The following is an 18163-nucleotide window of genomic DNA, read 5'->3' on the forward strand; positions in this document are numbered from 1 at the left end:
TTTAAGTAAAAATTATTATTTTTAGTTCATTATATAAAGCATGTCAACAACCTTGCGAAAACCCAGTTTCCAAATTTTTCTAGATTATATGTATAAATATATATATATATATATATAATTTTACTACTGCATACTATCGTTGAATCTTAGTTCTTAAATAAAAATGTTTTATATTTTTCTAAGCAATATACATCAACGAATGCATAAGAAATAAACTATCTAATTGTTTGTTATTCTGTGAAAAACAATATAATAAATAGCATAATAAACATTGAAAAATATTTTAATAATAACTTACTAGTTTATTGCCAACAGAAACGTAACGGCGGAGATGATCAATAGATGTTATGATGTCTTAGAAGATAGCCTTTGACGAACGCCATGGCTGCAAAATAGAAGTGTCTTTCACTTTTTAAACAAACTTGTTGCTAGAGCAATCGGGAAAAACTATAAAAATCTGCCATTCCTCGGCTTAATTCTAAGCATCACTGACTAAAAATATTTTTTTTAGGATTATGTAGTCTTTATACCATTGAAAAATGAAAGTTTGCAAATCAAACAGTTGTAATTTTACTTCTGTTAACAATAACTGGATTCTAAGTCCACTCAAAGCCCTTTCGCGACGGTTGTGCCATATATGCATCACTTACGAACGTCTCTCAGCCGTGCGTATCACTCGTACATTTCTGGAAATCGAATTCATGGGACGATGACGCATATGTGCATTTTAAATTGGAACAATGTTTACATGCCACTAGATTTCTCTTTGTGTCCATTATTTTTGTAATAAATATAGTTTTAGTATCCTAACCTTCAATTTACTCATATTCAACCTGACTTTGGTATTTTACTCATTGCGGGGGAGGGGTAAGAGTATTGTACATAAACAAAACTGGGTTGTGTAACTTTCCACTTGATAGAAACAATCGCGTTTTTAGTCTCCCTCCGAATTCTCTCTTCCCCCCCTTCTTCTTTTCGTGTTATAACTGTGTAACTGTAACTTTATTGCATTTTTCGTAGCTTTCGGATGCATTTCGAACACTTCTCTTTTTATTACGGAAAGCCTTCCTTTCTATTTATTATGGCATAAAAAAGCTATTTGTCAGACGAAGAATGAACCCATATTATGAATGAACTAACAATCTAGAAAAGTAGCAAAAATGACGACATTAGGACTTAAAGTTTATTTTTTGTGATTTTTTTTTCAAAGTTAGGCTTAGCGACACAAAACCACCGTCCTTTCACATAATGCTCCGTCACGTACTTGCGTTTCAGATAGATGCCTCCCGTCCCTAAAGGGATAGAGATTGGTCATGAAATTTGAAATAACTATACGCTCTATTCCCCTTAAAATTAAACAAGACTAACTGCTTAAAAATAAGGGGATCCTAATTGAAATAAATAAGACATTTTTCTTTTGATACTTTGACTCCTCTAATTTATGAACTTAAATTTTTCAGGCAAGAAAGCAGATTCTGCTAGTTTCTAACTGTAAACAATAACTGTTTTATTAATTTTAGTCTAGATTAGTATGATTCTAGAAAAAGATCGCTTTAAAATTCAAAGCATTTATCAAATATAAATAAATGAATAAGGCTTGTTATAGCTCTTTCTGTTTATTTCTTTAAAACAAAATACTAGATCAAAAGATATATTCAAAATTTTATTCATCCTTGAATTAGTTGCCTCTAGCGAAATACTTTATTTCACATTTTGAGGTCGCAATTTTTTTTCCGAGATAGAGAAAATTGCGGTTTTTTTTCCTCAAATAAGGATAACGATACGAAAAAGGTTAATGCACTATACTGTCAAAAAAAAAAAAAAAAAAAACCGAAACTAACAAGTTCGAGTTAGCTAATTCTCCCTTCGACTGTGTCATATTCGCCGTATAATGAAAGCAATTGAATTTGTATTTTGGAACAGTACATCTTACCATTGATAGATTTGGTCCAACATTTGATACAGATTCACAACTTTTGCGTCAAGATTACACGCATTTTTTTTTCTAATTCATATCGTTTGTGTGTTATCGTCTTCATATGATGAGACAAACAGGTCGGTAATCTACACACTTTGAGACATTGATTTCATAATTTGAAACAGGTCTAGATATTTCTTAAAAGGCAACGTATTTAAAGGTACCCATCTAGCATTTTCCTTTTAGAGGGAGGTATCATGTTAACAAATACATAAATGAACATACTGGCAGACAATGAATTGAATGACATTGTACCGTAACTTATCTTAGACATGGATGGTATGTACCAATTTTTCAGTTTCGATGATAACACAGGAATTCTGATTTATTATATCTGCCATCTAATGTTTAGATAAGCAAATGAGTCAATTTATTCTCACGTGATATGTATCAAGTGTTCCGCGCCTACTTAGTTTTGAAAGAAATTGGGCATATTGCAGGCGGCAAATATCACAACGTGCGGACAGATGATATGCAATGGTGTTTCGATTTCGATGATATGCACAGGAATTTCGTAATATTATATCTTCCACCTGTTGTTGGGTTAAATAACAGAGTCGGTTTATTCTCAAATGGAATGTGTTAAACACTTCGCATCAGTTTAATTTTAAATGAAATTGCGCAACTTCCTAGAGACAAATGACGTCATTGCGAAAAACATGAACTCAGATGATAGGATTATGTTGTCATAGAAAATGATTCCATTGAGAAAATTCTATATTTTTATAAAAAAAAAATTTAAAGAAAGGAAGTTTTTAGAAAAAATTTGTATAAATTCAAAGCTAAAACATAATGAAAACTATAAATAACATTTATTATTCGTAATTTAAAAAGATTTCAATCAAATCTTTTAACAGTGGCCTGCCATACAGTGAGAAGAAAACAATTTTTTTCTTAGATGACATGTATAGCTAAAATCGTTTGTTGATAATTTGTGCATTTCGCGGTATTAAATATTATATTAAAATTCTAAATTATTTGATTTTTCATTATTGCTAACTTTATGCAACTCAGAAGAGATGACAACGATAAATTACAACAGATCATATCTCAAATGTTAATTAAACAGTTATCAGTTTAATTTGTCATTTATAAGTGTCATTTAAATATTATATAACTGAATAAAACAGTGGGAACCATTAATGCCTTATATGATACATGTCAATTAATATTGGCATTCATACCTTTTTTCAGAAGATAAACGTTAAGATAGCAAGCAGTTACATTCGGGTTAAACGTTTTGTCCCCTACATTGTCACATCATGTGAGTATACTCCTCTGATTGTAAGTGACGTGTGCACTATTTTGTTGTATGAAAAGTTCAAAAGGGTATTTCTTTTTGCAGAGATTAATTTTACATCATATTGAATAAAATTTCAGTACTGTTTATCAACATATTTAACAGTTCTTTTTATTATTTGAAGTAAGATGATTTTATATAACATTATATTGATGTAATGAGAATTTACAAGTTATGATAAAAATTATCCGATTCATGCAATTACTGTTTTTTCAAATTTTAGAATATTAAATAATATAAATACGCTACTTGGATTCGTCCATTCATCTGACCCACTATTGGTTACTTTTTAAATGGTTACTTTTAACTTAATTTCAAATAAATTTCATTTAATTATTATAGTTTTTTAATAATTTAAATTATAAAATCACAAATTTTTCTCCCTTTCTCTGATATGAGATCGCGATAGAAATTATTTCTGCAACTAAGCAAACACATCAATGCTCATGGCGCTATCTATATTTTTAAATTTAAACCAAAAAGCAAACTATATTAAAAAATAAAGAATTCTTGAAAACATGGGCAAATTCTTTTATTATTTTATTACTCTAAATATTCTTTTTGTGTTTCTTCTTTTCATTTCTTGTTAATGTTAGTATCTTTTGAATTTTTAAAAGAATGTCAGTCCAGAAATAATTGCACAATATACTGTTATCCGTCACTTTTCAATGACTCGAAACATTTGTCTGAAAAAAAATTACTCACTTGAAAAGCATGTAAGATATTTCGAGATTCTTTCTAAAAAGAGAATTCCAATGACAAAGGAATTAAAATGAATTAGTCGTAACCGTTTCATTCTTTTTTATTTTCCTTTATATATATATATATATAATTTCAATTCTGTATAGTAAGATTTCTATTGAATAATAAACATCTCCGAGGAAATCTTGTTTGTAATAATCATCTTCTTGTTGACATCTTCAAGGAAAACTAATTTTTTTTTTCAAAAAATAAATGAACAGTACAGCCACATTTTTTATTATCTTTAAATTGCTTGGAAAATATAAATAATTCCTGCAATTTTCCCCACAAATAATGCAATCCCGTGGTTTCTTTTTCATTGCCGATAAACATGAATACCCAATAAAACGGAATGAAATTATTAAATTTCTTGATATGTATTTTCTATAAAAGGAATCAAAACAGTATTTCTAATGAACCTTGCACTCGAAAACATAAATTGTCTGAAGGTATTTGCATCAAAAAACATGTCCACAGAACTAAAGGTATTACTAACATTACAAATAACAGAATTTTCAACATATTTTATTATGCTTGTAGCCTAAATAGTAAATTTTGTGAGAGTCAATTTAAAACATGCATCACTATTCAAACCACAGCTCTGTGAATTCATCTATGTCTCGCAAAATGGACTCCGAATATTGTTCTCCTGAAAATTGTTCCACGGGAAATTCTTTCTGAAAAAAATCAAGCAGCTGGTTTCCTAATTCTTCATAAAGCAAATAGCTAATGATTTACATTCCTCACTTCGAACAGAGACTCGTAGAATAATCGAATAATTCAATTAAATATCAAAGAAAAAAAAACACTTTGTTTACTCTCAGAAACTTAAACGTATCTTCCAATCAAACCTAGCCTGAAATCTCCTTGACTAACTCTAATCTCTTCGAAATTTTACTTACGGATTCTAAATTTCAAAATAATTTCCCTTTGATTAAAAATTATAATTTTTTGAAAGAATGCATTCGAAATTTCTTTCCAGATCAGTTTATTATAGTACTGATACATTAAAAAAAAAAAAAAACACTCTAAACACATTTCAATTGCTGATTTTTCTTCTATTCAAGAATTTAGATTTGAAACATCTCTTGTAAATTCTTTTTTACTGCAGAAAGTTTAGCCATTACTAAAGCACTTGATATAATCCTCGCCCTTGCAAAATAGTGTCTGATTCTTACAGATAACAACAGATACATCCTTGAAAAATATCTCCATCTAATCGATGAAATCAATCCAACTTATTCCAAAGTACAAACTTTGACCAAACTAAATCAAAGAATATGGTTTCTAAGGGTACATAGTAAATCGAATATAATCAGGAAAGACCTTACAGATTGTTTTGCCAGGAAATTTACAGAAAATAACCTTGAATGGAATGTCGCTCCAAAAGATATTTTTTCAAGTCTTCAAAGCATCATATCACAATTAATAGTTATGGAATAATATTTTATCTCTTTAGGAGATAGTCCAAGCATTCAAGCACTGTCTTCCTTGTCCAAAATTCGGAGCAAATATTTTGTTTTGGCCACACTAATCAGCAAAGCAATTATAACACCAAGACTTTTGAATCACTTTAACCTTCAAAAGGATCCATTTCGTTATAAATGTAGCAGCATTAATGACATTGAGTACATAATTCTTCAGTTAGATAAGTAAGATATAGGTTGATAACTTTCAGTCTAAGTTAATACCTACAAATTAACATTTGGTGCCGAAAAATTACCAGGGCAAGTCATACTAAATTTGTTAATTTAAACTTTCGACACGAACCTGAATTATAATGTCAACTGTTAAAGAAAAGCTTGATATACATAAACATAAATAAACAACGCTTCGCGCCACCATTACAAAATTGGCAACGGAACTGAATGAACCTTCTGAAAGAAACAAACGAAAAGTAACTTGTTAAGAATGAACACTTTTGCAAGTATACAAAGTTAAAATCCTCTAATAATACTATCGTACATACGATCAAGTTCATCACATGAGATTTCAATACAGATTACTTTAATTGATCAACAGAGAGTTAATTTAAAATACATTTAATGTTTTCTAATTCCTTACATTAGAACTCATTTAAATATTAACTTAATATTGTAAGCAAATAAAAAAATCTTCCTAAACAGAAAGAAAAAGGAAAAATATGCACACCTAATTCATGTAACGAGATTATTTTAATTTTTTTTTTTCTCAACAGAGAGTCATTGCTAATTTTTGAAGCCTATAAGCATAGCAAAAAATGTTTAAATACTCATTGATTATTGTTAAAGAAATGTAAAACATAAACACTTTTATGTATAATTATAGAAAAGTATTCAAACATTCAAAATAAACACATTAAATCCCACTCTGAGATTTTCTAAATTCAGGTAAACTACTTGCCTTCTTCAGAGTAAAAGAACATTTATAATGCATTAATATCAGTACGAAACAGAGATATCAGATATAATTAAAACAGAAGTGCAATAACAATTGATCATGTATTTCTTGGTTTGACATTCAAACAATTTCCGTTTGAAAGTATTTGATGAGTATCATAAAGTGGCAAAATTTTCAATGTTTTATAAAGGAAAAGCTCAGAAAAGAATTTATATATATGAGAAACACAGTCTTTCTTAATATAACAGAGGAACTATCCAAAATTTTAAAGGAAAACCGATAGTCCAACTGTCTTAGTAATATTTTCTCTCAGAGAGACACTTTATGTGAATGGTACAATCAGAAGGAAACTATTAAATACAGAAAAATGATATCTAATATTCTGTTCGGACCATTCACAAAATATTTTTTATGGGAGATATTAAAAACATCTCTTTAAAGGGCCCATAATAAAATGTTTTGTCAGATTATGATAATTTGTTACATAAAACTGTTCACAAAAATAATAAAGATAATAAAAATTACCCGATTTCATACGGAAGGTCTTAACTTTTCAGGTATTTCAAATTTGAAAAAAAAAAAAAAAAAAAAAAAAAAAGCAAAAGAAACTTACATTACCTTAAGGGCCTGTAAATGTTTAATCGAGACCTAAGGAGACACACCTGAATACACTCATATTCTTACTGGTTTGTCTAAAATGGGGAAATATGGGAAAAGGCTACAAAAGTCGTTATCACTCTTCATAGATGTAAAGTTCTTATAAACACTAACAATTTATTGTGAAGTTTGTCTTCGCAAGAAATGCTAAAATGAACGAACAAGAAATATCGAATATAAAGAATGATTCCCATATAAAATATCGGATTCACAAACTTACTCGGTATCATCATACTCTTCCCGTAAAGAAAAGAAGATAAAAAAAATAATGAGTAAATTTAAACATATGTACATGGTACAAAGCGATGATTTAAAAAAAATGTAAGACATTAGTGGTAAAATATATTCATTTGAAGATAGCGAAATGAAAAAATAAAATATTACTTGTATACATTTTCAAATTATTTTTATTTCTAGCTAAGATTTCCAGTTGCCTTTATGACAGTTATATATTTTATCTTAGTAATATCTCAGTGATATTAAGATTGGTTTTGCTTAATATTTCTTTCAAAATAGAGTACGTTCGCCAAAATTGTTGCAATCGTTTGCCATTAAGGTTGGGGACTTAAAGATGAGTTCTTCGATATTGGACTGAATTTTGATTAACGTAGCGAAGGACCAATCGTTTTCGTAAGCGTTATCGAAATACGGAATTGTTTGATTGCAGAATGCCATATGAACGCATGCATATTTTCCCTACTTTATCATTTCATTTCCGACGTTAGTTTTAAATGCTCATCAATATATATATATATATATATATATATATATATATATATATATATATATATATATATATATATATATATATATATATATATATATATATATATATATATATATATATATATATATATATATATATATATATATATATATATATATATATATATATATATATTAATTTTTGCTAAAATAAAGTAAACATGATTTGTAAATAGTTATTAATTTATTTCATGTATATTACGAGCCTTTCAAGGAGTCAAATACAAAGGAAAATAACTTCTTAGAAAAGTAATGATAATGTTTGGAATTCTTTTGAAAAAATTGTAATTCTTGAATAACGTTTTCTTTTAATGTCAAAATTATGATCTTAAAACAATTATCAGTAAAAATGCTAAATGATTTTAAATCTGACAGCTTGTTTTTCCTATCGTATCTGCCTTGAATTTTCTTATTTTAAAATCTTGATTGGGTCATACTTTCCCCCTTCTTTTTTTTAAAGTTAAAAGTTTTTATTCCATGCATTCTCTCTTTTCAATTATTTTTGTTTACTTTCAAAAATTTCAGTAACTGTTAAACTGTGTCGTAGATACAAGATGTTTACTGAACACACACGCACTAAATTTATGTCGATAGCTATCACATTATTCAAAAATCACAACACAAGAATAAATTTGGACTCTTTTTCCTTTTATTCTGATCATCGTTGCTTAGCAGGCGCTGCCTTGCTACCGCACACACACTCGCTAACGCTACGATACACTGAAGTGTTTTTCCCTTTGCCGCAAGAGGGCAGCACAGTGACAGGTCGGAACATACCGCTCGCCTTGACATAATGTTGTCAACACACAAACACAAGGAAAAACTATGGAATATCACAATTCAATGCACAATGCTGAATAAAAACACACAAATTCAGATTTTAATCACTACACATTACAAGGTAATAACATTAATCACACAATAAAGAACACTAATATAAGATTACACATCAATAGGTAAAATACAAATTTTTGAAATGGCTCTTTTATAAACTCCAGAATGAGTTTTAACTTTTACAACTCTGACACTTTTATCTTCACCCAGATAACACTCAATTATTCTACCTAATGCCCAATTTTGAGGGGGTAGGTTTTTATCTTTAAGAAACACTAACTCATTGATTTTTACATTATCTTTTTCTACCTTCAACTTGGACCTCTGTTGCAAATTATTAAGATACTGTATATGCCATTTTCTCCAAAACATTTGAGTTAATTTTGTCAGTTTTTTCCAATTGGATAATCGATTGTCTTTAACTTCGATTAAATTTGGCTCTACAACAGTATTTAAGGATCTGCCAATTAAGAAATGAGCAGGGGTTAACACGTCATACACATCGGTATCGGACGACAGAGGTGCAAGTGGTCTAGAATTTAGAATTCCTTCTATTTGCGTAATAACTGTTAGGAATTCTTCATAGCTCAATTTGGAATTACCTAAAATGCGTTTGAAATGATATTTAAATGCTTTAACTCCACTTTCCCAGAGGCCACCAAAGTTAGGTGCTCTAGGTGGAATGAAGTTCCAATCAATTCCCTCTGTTGACAAATAACTAGCAAGACTATCGTCGGGTTTTACAACTAAATTGTATAACTTAGAAAGTTTCTTATTTGCTCCTATGAAGTTTGTGCAGTTATCTGAAAATAATTTCGAACATAAACCTCTTCGAGCCACAAATCTCTTTAAACACGCTATGAAGGCATCTGATGTTAAATCAGTGACCATCTCGAGGTGCACTGCCTTAGTAACTAAGCATACAAATAAACAGACATACACATTATGATAAGTGCCCTTTCTTTGATGTTTATATTTCACAAGAAATGGGCCACAAAATTCTACTCCAGAGCAATTAAATGGGAAGTCAGGAGTCACTCTCTCTTTCGGTAAATCGCCCATCAATTGTTTAACTGCTATGGGTTTAACTCTGAAACACTTAATACAATCATGCACTACTTTCCTGCACGTTGCCTTACCTTGAACTGGCCAGAAACTTTGTCTGACATAATGTAGTAAAGCAGTAGGGCCTAAATGAAAATATCTTTTATGAAAGAATTCAATAATAAGCTTAGTTAATTTATGACCTTTAGGCAAAATAATTGGGAACTTACAGTTAAAATTTACATTACTATGTCTTATTCTGCCATTGACTCTTAGTACACCAACCTCATCTAAAAAGGGGTTTAAACATTTGATCTTACTTTTGTCAAGAACAGGTTTATTTTTATTTAAACACCTTAACTCTTCTGAAAATTCCCTACTCTGGATTTCCTTTATTATGAAGGTTTCAGCCTTCCTAATTTCCTCTGTTGTCAAGGGACCCAGTCTCCTTTCAGTTGGACTCCTCAAGTTGTGGAGAAATCTGAAAACATAACTTATTACATGCAATATTTTAGTATAACTATTACTACAATTAAGAATATCAGTAACAAATGAATTGTTCAATGTAGTAACTAAAACACTTTCACAGTCAACTTTTTTGAGTTCACAGTCTATATCGTCCTTTATCACAGAGTCAGAGATTTCTCTGCACGGATACTCACTGTCTTTTAGAAAGGCAGGGCCTTCCCACCACAAGTGACTCTCGAGCATTTTGGACGGATTTACACCACGACTGATAAGATCAGCTGGATTATCTCCTGACGAAACATGTCTCCACTGCTCCTGACACGAAAGGTCTTGAAGTGTGGCTACACGGTTTGCCACGAAGGTTTTTAACTGGGACGTCTCTTTTTTAATCCATGACAGCACAATCATCCAGTAATAGGTATTGGACACTTTCAATCGAAAAGCCGACTGGATGCGCTGCATCAATTTCACCAGCAGCACAGCAGCGCAGAGCTCCAATCTCGGGATCATGAGCTTCTTCAGTGGAGCCACTCTGGATTTACTGGTCACCATCTTGACAACAACCTCACCAGCAGGTGTTTGGGATTTGCAGTACACAACAGCTCCAAAGGCAGCTTCAGAAGCGTCGCTGAACCCATGAAGCTCTATAGCTTCGACGTCGGAAAATTGGAAGAATACATCTGCTCACCTTGATGTTGTTAATGCACGGTAACTCGTTTGAAAACTTCTCCCATTCACTATGATTTTCAGGAGGAAGCTGATCATCCCATTAAAGATTCAGAAGTCACAATTTTTGTAGAAAGATTTTCGCTAGTGAAATCACAGGACCAAGTAGGCCCAGAGGGTCAAACAACTTGGCTATTGTGGATAGAACTGTTCGTTTAGTATGAACATCCGTTGAAGTTATGGACACCTTAAAACAAAAACAGTCATTAGTATGGTCCCACGTGACACCTAAAGTTTTGTTATCACAGTCTGCAAAGTCGTAGTTGCATCCAGAAGTGGTAGACAACTGAGGATGATTGCCTCGCCATTTATGCAAGTTCATGCCAGCTCGTTTTAACATGGAAGTGAGCTGCTGTTGCATCTCTATGCATACGGGTAAAGTCTTAGCACCAGATAGCACATCGTCCACATAAAAATGTTTCTCAACAACAGGTGCTGCAAGGGGAAAATTGTGTCCCTCATCCCTTGCAATTTGAATTAGCGTTCCAGTAGCTAAAAATGGGGCACCAGTAGTACCGTAAGTAATTGTCGACAGTTCAAACGTTTTCACTGAACCAAACTCACTGTCCTTCCAAAGTATTCTTTGTAGGTTTCGCTGACTGGGATGAATGTAAATCATCCTATACATTTTTTCAATGTCGGCAATAAATGCATATGGATGTTTGCGGAATCGCATCATAATTGAAATTAAGTCCTCCTGCACAATTCCCCCATTAATTTGTAAGCTATTGAATGAATTTCCATTCGTAGTTTTAGTAGAGACATTAAATACTACACGAAGCTTAGTGGTCATTTTCTCTGGTCTATATACTCCATGATGGGGCATGTCTCTGGTTCTGTCTCATGCGTCACGTCTCTCATATGTCCCAACTTTTCATACTCATTAATAAATTCTTCATACAATTTTAAATAAGTTTTATCACGAGATAGTTTACTCCAAAGTGAATTTAATCTTTTTAATGCTATACTTTTAGACTTGCCTAAACAACTAGGTTCCTCTTTAAGTGGGATTGTGACTACATATTTTCCACTAGGCTCTCTATAATGAGTTTTAACAAAATGTTCCTCAGCGATTTTTGCCTCATGGGATTTAGGGGTCTCTAACTCAACAGTTTCTAGTTCCCAGAATTTTTTCATGGTATTGTTTAAATCTTCATCAATAATTAACCCACAATGAATTTTTGGGGAATCAAATTCCATTACACTACCGCAAGCCAAAAATCCAAAAACACTATTTTGAAAAAACAACTCTGCATTTGATGAGTAGATCTTTTCTGGCCTCAACAAATGATAGAACGATTTAGCACCTAGGAGACAATCAACTTTTTGGGGAACCATAAAATTATCAGTCAAATTAATATTAGAAGGAATTTGTTCTTTAACACTTAAATTTTTAACTGGGGTTAACTCAGTGATTTTATCTACAACAAGAAACTCAAAATTTTGCTTAAAGCTCTTATCAGCATTTGAAATTTCAGCTTTAATAAATTTGGTAACAGTCATTGAGGAATTATTTAAATATGAAATTGTTGCATTTATTTTTTCTTGTTTTAACCCTAATCTGTTTGCACACTCCGAAGTCATAATATCGGACTGACTTCCTACATCCAGCAACCCTCTAACACATTGCAGATTCCCAAATTTATCTCGAATATAAAATTTAGCCGTGCTTAACAATACAGTTCTCATTTGTTTATTTTCAACCGTACTCGTAGCTGAAAATGTCGATTGCACATTTTCATTAGTTGCGCAAGAAGTTGGATAAAAGGAATTAACTTCCGGGTTTAAAGTTGATTTTGAACTTTCCCCTTTATTAACTATGGTACTAGTTTCGCTTTTACCACTCCCACTGAAATGATAAAACTCTCTGGGATAATGAAGTAACCTATTATGAGGTTTATTACAAAAGCAATTTCTTGCAGAACACTTTTTCACATTGCATATTGGTGAGAGGCATTTAAAACATAAGTTTTGGGATTTCATAAATGCAACTCTATCACTAACAGAAAGTTTTTGAAATTCCTGACATTTAAATATTGAGTGGTTGTTCTGGCACATAAAGCATTTAGAATTAGTATTCGATAAGAACACTTCAGAAACATTTCTATTACGATTTTCAAAATTTCCTTTACCGAAATTCCTTTACTCATTTTTATTCGTAACGATTGCGCGGAAAACGAACCGCACTGAGTTTTGGTTTCGGTTTTAGAAGCCACAAATAAATCACATTCTCTACTTAATTCCTGCACATTAAAAACAGATTCTCCTTGTTTAATAGTGATATGACTTTTTAATTCTTGAGGAAGAGTGCTAAAAATCTGATCAGAAACCATTAACTCACACAATTTAGAAAAATCATTCACATTACGAAGTTGAATGTAATACTCAAAAACAGATCTAACTCTTGAAGCAAATTGCACATAATTTTCTGTTGGCAATTTTACTGCACTTTTAAATTGTTTTAGACATTCTTGATAAGTTGGTTGAAATTGTTTTAAGACAATAGATTTAATTTTTTCATAGTCACTCAACTCTTCTTCTTTGATATAAACCATTAAATTGCCAATTCTATCCCCTAATACATTTAATAAAATTTCCGCTTTAAATTTATCACTAACTACTTTTGTTTTGAAAGCTTTTTCGAGCGAATTGAAAAAGAGATTAAAACATTCAGCATTTTTGGGAACAGGAATCGTCAAAACTTTGATACTCTTAATTAAATTCTCTAAACTAAAACTCTGTTCATTATCGCTAAGCTCACACGATGAGGATTTGAGCTTTAAAAGCTCTATTTCTTTCTCTACACGCAAAAGCGAAAGCCTTTCAATCTCCAATTTTTGTTCTAATGAACGACTTTCGTTTTCGGCTTGATCCGAATTTTTACTTCTTTCGTCTGAAATCTCTTTAATTTAATTTTTCACAACCTCGATTCTTTGCTTATAAATGTCACTATTCTCAATTATACTTATCAAATCTACAACTTTAGCTGAAGATACAAATTGAATATCTAGTTCTGTACACAAACTCTTTAATTCGTCTTTCTTCAAACTAGACAAAGACATAATGAAAATTTAAGTAATTGAACACTTACCCACAATAATTATCCTTGAGAATTGGGACGAGAGAATACGCGAAAACACAGCGAACAGAAACAGAAAACACCACTCAAGCACAAGTTTCGTTACCTAAGCCTACGCTAATCCACTTCGCATATTTTCACACACACACACACACAAAAAAAAAACGTAATCCATTGCTGATCGCTATTTCACCTCCTCCGAGACGGACCATATTAACACACACGCACTAAATTTATGTCGATAGCTATCACATTATTAAAAAATCACAACACAAGAATAAATTTGGACTCTTTTTCCTTTTATTCTGGTCATCATTGCTTAGCAGGCGCTGCCTTGCTACCGCATACACAATCGCTAACGCTACACGATACATTGAAGTGTTTTTCCCTTTGCCGCAAGAGGGCAGCACAGTGACAGGTCGGAACATTTACTTTTGATTTTGTACCATATCCAGTTTTTTTTACTTTATTCTTTATTTTATTTTATTTTTGCTAGTTCTGTTACCCTTTACTTTTGATTTTGTACCATATCCAGTTTTTTTTACTTTATTCTTTATTTTATTTTATTTTTGCTAGTTCTGTTACCCTCTGAATAACCCATTAATTTTTTTATGTATATATGTGTATATATTTCTAAGCTTTGACTGAATTTTAAAAATTTATTTATCTGCAAAAATTTTTTTTCTGAAATATTTCTTTTCAAATATTGTAGCAACTATTTATATGTAGTTACTATTTCTCTTTATAGGCATCAATATTAGTTAATGGTACTTCATTATTATTTCTTTTTCAATTTCATTTGCTGGTCACATTTATGCAGCCCATATATTTTTGGTTCTCTTAGGATTTTTTATGATATCTTTCGTTTAATCACAAGTTTGTTAATTTTAAATGTTTTCTTATGTAAGCAATGAGAAATAGTTAACATTAATTTTAAATTAGAGTACTTGCGTTGACTTAACGTTTCTGTTTTTTGTATTCTGCCTTTGTTGGTCTTTCATATTTTCTAGTTTTTTTATTTGATTACCACTTTGTGTTCATATTTAAATTTGTTCTAATGTAAAGGATCAGAAAAAAGTAACATACATTATAAATTGGACCTTTGTTCTTGAATTCGAGAAATGTATCTTGATACAACAAATCATGAACTTATCGTATAAAATCAATGTTTTTTGCTTTATGCCACTTTCTATATGTATTTTTCATTCTTTATGATTGTTGCTGCTGCAACAGAATATTAGATATTTGCAATAAATATTCGAATATTTCTGTGTGTTATTAAGTCTGATTATGTTTCTCATTCCAGTATATTCTTTTCTCATCCATTTTATACAATCGCAAAATATTCTAATTTCTTTTTCGACAAAACTAATTTAATTTCATACAACAAAATCAAACCGAATCCAATGGCACTAAATAGTATATGAAAATGTGAAATAATTTCCCAGTTTCACAATGGTCTCAACCTTTAAACCAGGTGTCTTGGCATCCCAAATTTTAGACTGCATAATTTAAATATATGTTGCCGTAAGTGATGAATCAACCTCTTGAAATTTCAATAAATTTTTAATCAGAAATTCTCCAAAGAAAGATAAGACACAGAGATTACTATTATCGATTTCACCAGAACAGGATTATTAAAACTTTGCGATTCAAAAAGGGATTCATATTCATTTAGTAAAAATGACATCCCGTTTAGAATTTATCCTATGTCTGTTTTTATATGGACCTAGGAATTTTGAACCGTATTCAAATGATTATAACGATACCTGAGGAACACCGCACTCCATACAGAACTTATTAATATCGAAAATTATATCGTACGGTCTAAATAATTCTTTAATATTATCTAAAGACGAAAGTAATATGAATATTTTGATTTGGGCCTCCTTTCTTTTTTTTTTTTCCCCTTTAAGCAACTCCTTTCATTGATTTCTGTGTAAAAAATGAAATAAAATCTTTTCTTGTTCCGCCACGAAAGATCATGGTAAATGCCTATAACTATCACCTGCCTAGAAAGAAGCATGGAACACATAGTACATGATAATATTCATTATTGGAGCTGATTGAAACCTTTATCGTCTTAAGTAATTTAAAATTTATTTAACAAAGGGCATTATAAATGATTTATTCATTTTTATGTTTTCAAAATTTAATTCGAACTTATGAAAATAATTTCGATCAAAATATAATAATATTGGCTTTCATTAATATTTTAGCAAACTCTTTTATTGATTATCAGCTTAAATGTCATTATTATATTAATTATCAGTAATAAAATGTTTTGTCAGATTATGGGAATTTGCTACATCAAACTGCTCACACAAATAATTAAGATAAAAAAGATTTCAGTAGGGATGACTCATATTTTACGAGCGGTTATTACGTAACCAATATCAAGAAGTCACAAATACCAGTGATCAATACTTTTCAAAGAGGGGTGTGATTCAATTCCTTGACATGATCTTACTGGTGATATTAGATTATTACTGGATTACATGTCTTGGATCATGGTAGAAAGTAACAATCGATAGGATCTCTCCAATGGAAGCTCTCAAGGAAGAATTCAATCATGCATAATCAAAGTCCCTTACACGTTGATGCACGTTCCTGGAACAGACCTTCGACAAATAGTTGTGGCGGGCGGTGGAGCCTATTGATCACATGCGGAGAGTTTTCTATTTCACGAAGAGTGATAATCCGAGCTCTCCCGGTCCTATCGCAAGATAATGATTATTGCTGGAAGCAATGCGCTGCTTGTCTCATTGTACTTAAACAAGATTTCTTTCGCACTCAAGTCTCCACAGAAAACAAATTTCTGCAGATATTCACATGCAAATATTCAAACAAATTTCTTATGTGATATCCCTAAATAGATATAAACACCATAATTACTATTTTTCCATGATTGAAAAGATTTGATATTCGCATAATTAAATTTTCTGTGCCTGGTTAGCATGAGAATTCCGCTGCTCTGAATGATTGCCCAATTTTTTAAAAACAGATTTATAGCTTTTTTTGAAGATTTTTTAAAAATAAAAGGGATATTTTAAATAAATTCCTAATAATAAATTTCTCTTTATGGAATTTTAAAAACATTTTGGGTGATGCACAGAAATTCATCCAAATGTAAATCTTTTTAATGTATAACAGAAAATCTAAATTCTGGCATCACGTATATATCAATACTTTTGTTTACGTATCATCAATATCATGGTTGGCAAAAAAAAAATGCCTCGTTTATTAGTCAATCATATATATTCTAGATTGTATTATCTACACATTATTTTTATTGCAATTGTATTTTATTTTTCACAGAAAGTTTTAATAAAAGAAACACACTTAAACTATATTAAAAAATCATAAAAATCATTAATCATAAAATATTTATCATTAAAACTAAAATACCTTCAAATTAACATTCTTTTGTATTAAAATAAATTCTGCATTTTTTAAAATGTAAAATTTTTAGTCATGTTTAATAGAAAACATAAAAAATAGGTATCGTAAAAGTCATAGCTAAATGCGGTGTTTGTGTTTCGCAATACTATAAACTTCTAGGAATTAAAAAAATATAACAGTAAAATTAATACACTATTTCGGTAATATAAATATTATACATATAAAGGTTTTAAAGATTGTAATAATCAATAAACGATTCATAAGAAAAATTGATAGGGAAAAAGAGATTTTTTTTAACTAATAAAAGCTAATTTTTTTTATATATATCTTAAGCACAAAATAAATTAAATCATTCTTGATGGCTATCATAAAAAGCGTAAATATCGGATTATTTATTTATTTATTACTGGCAAATGTTTTATCTCATTGGCTGAATGTTTTCCAACGAGTTCAATCGTGACCGTTCAATCCTTCAGGTGGAATCCTTCTGAGTTCCGATAGATGAAGAAACGACATGTCAATGATTGCTAATTAATCACATTCAAGAGATTTAGAATCTCACAGAGAACATCTGTTAAAACCTGAAATCGCCTCCGACCAATGATATATGTAAAGGCGCTGTTGTACCAATAAAATTTACTCGTTCTCTCATTTTTGGATCCTTTTATATGTTTAAACAGAGATAAAAATTTTTTAAACATAAGAATTATTTCTATTACTTCGTAATGTTCACAAAGAAATTCAAAATGAATGAAATGAAGGGGGAAAAAATTAAATTTCTTTTATACAA

General features: G+C 30.6%; 1 protein-coding gene across 1 annotated transcript; it reads right to left on the reverse strand.

Moving 5' to 3' along the window:
* Nucleotides 1–4603: 4603 nt before the first annotated feature.
* Nucleotides 4604–10676, reverse strand: LOC129959668 (uncharacterized). The gene is made up of 3 exons (XM_056072556.1): nt 10361–10676; nt 8964–9844; nt 4604–4696 (listed from the first exon to the last, which is right to left on the reverse strand). The coding sequence occupies exons 1-3, from the start codon at nt 10674–10676 to the stop codon at nt 4604–4606; spliced, it is 1290 nt and encodes a 429-aa protein (XP_055928531.1).
* Between the last annotated feature and the right edge of the window lie 7487 nt (nt 10677–18163).

This window comes from Argiope bruennichi, chromosome X2 (genome assembly GCF_947563725.1).
Source record: "Argiope bruennichi chromosome X2, qqArgBrue1.1, whole genome shotgun sequence".
Taxonomy (NCBI): Eukaryota; Metazoa; Arthropoda; class Arachnida; order Araneae; family Araneidae; genus Argiope; species Argiope bruennichi.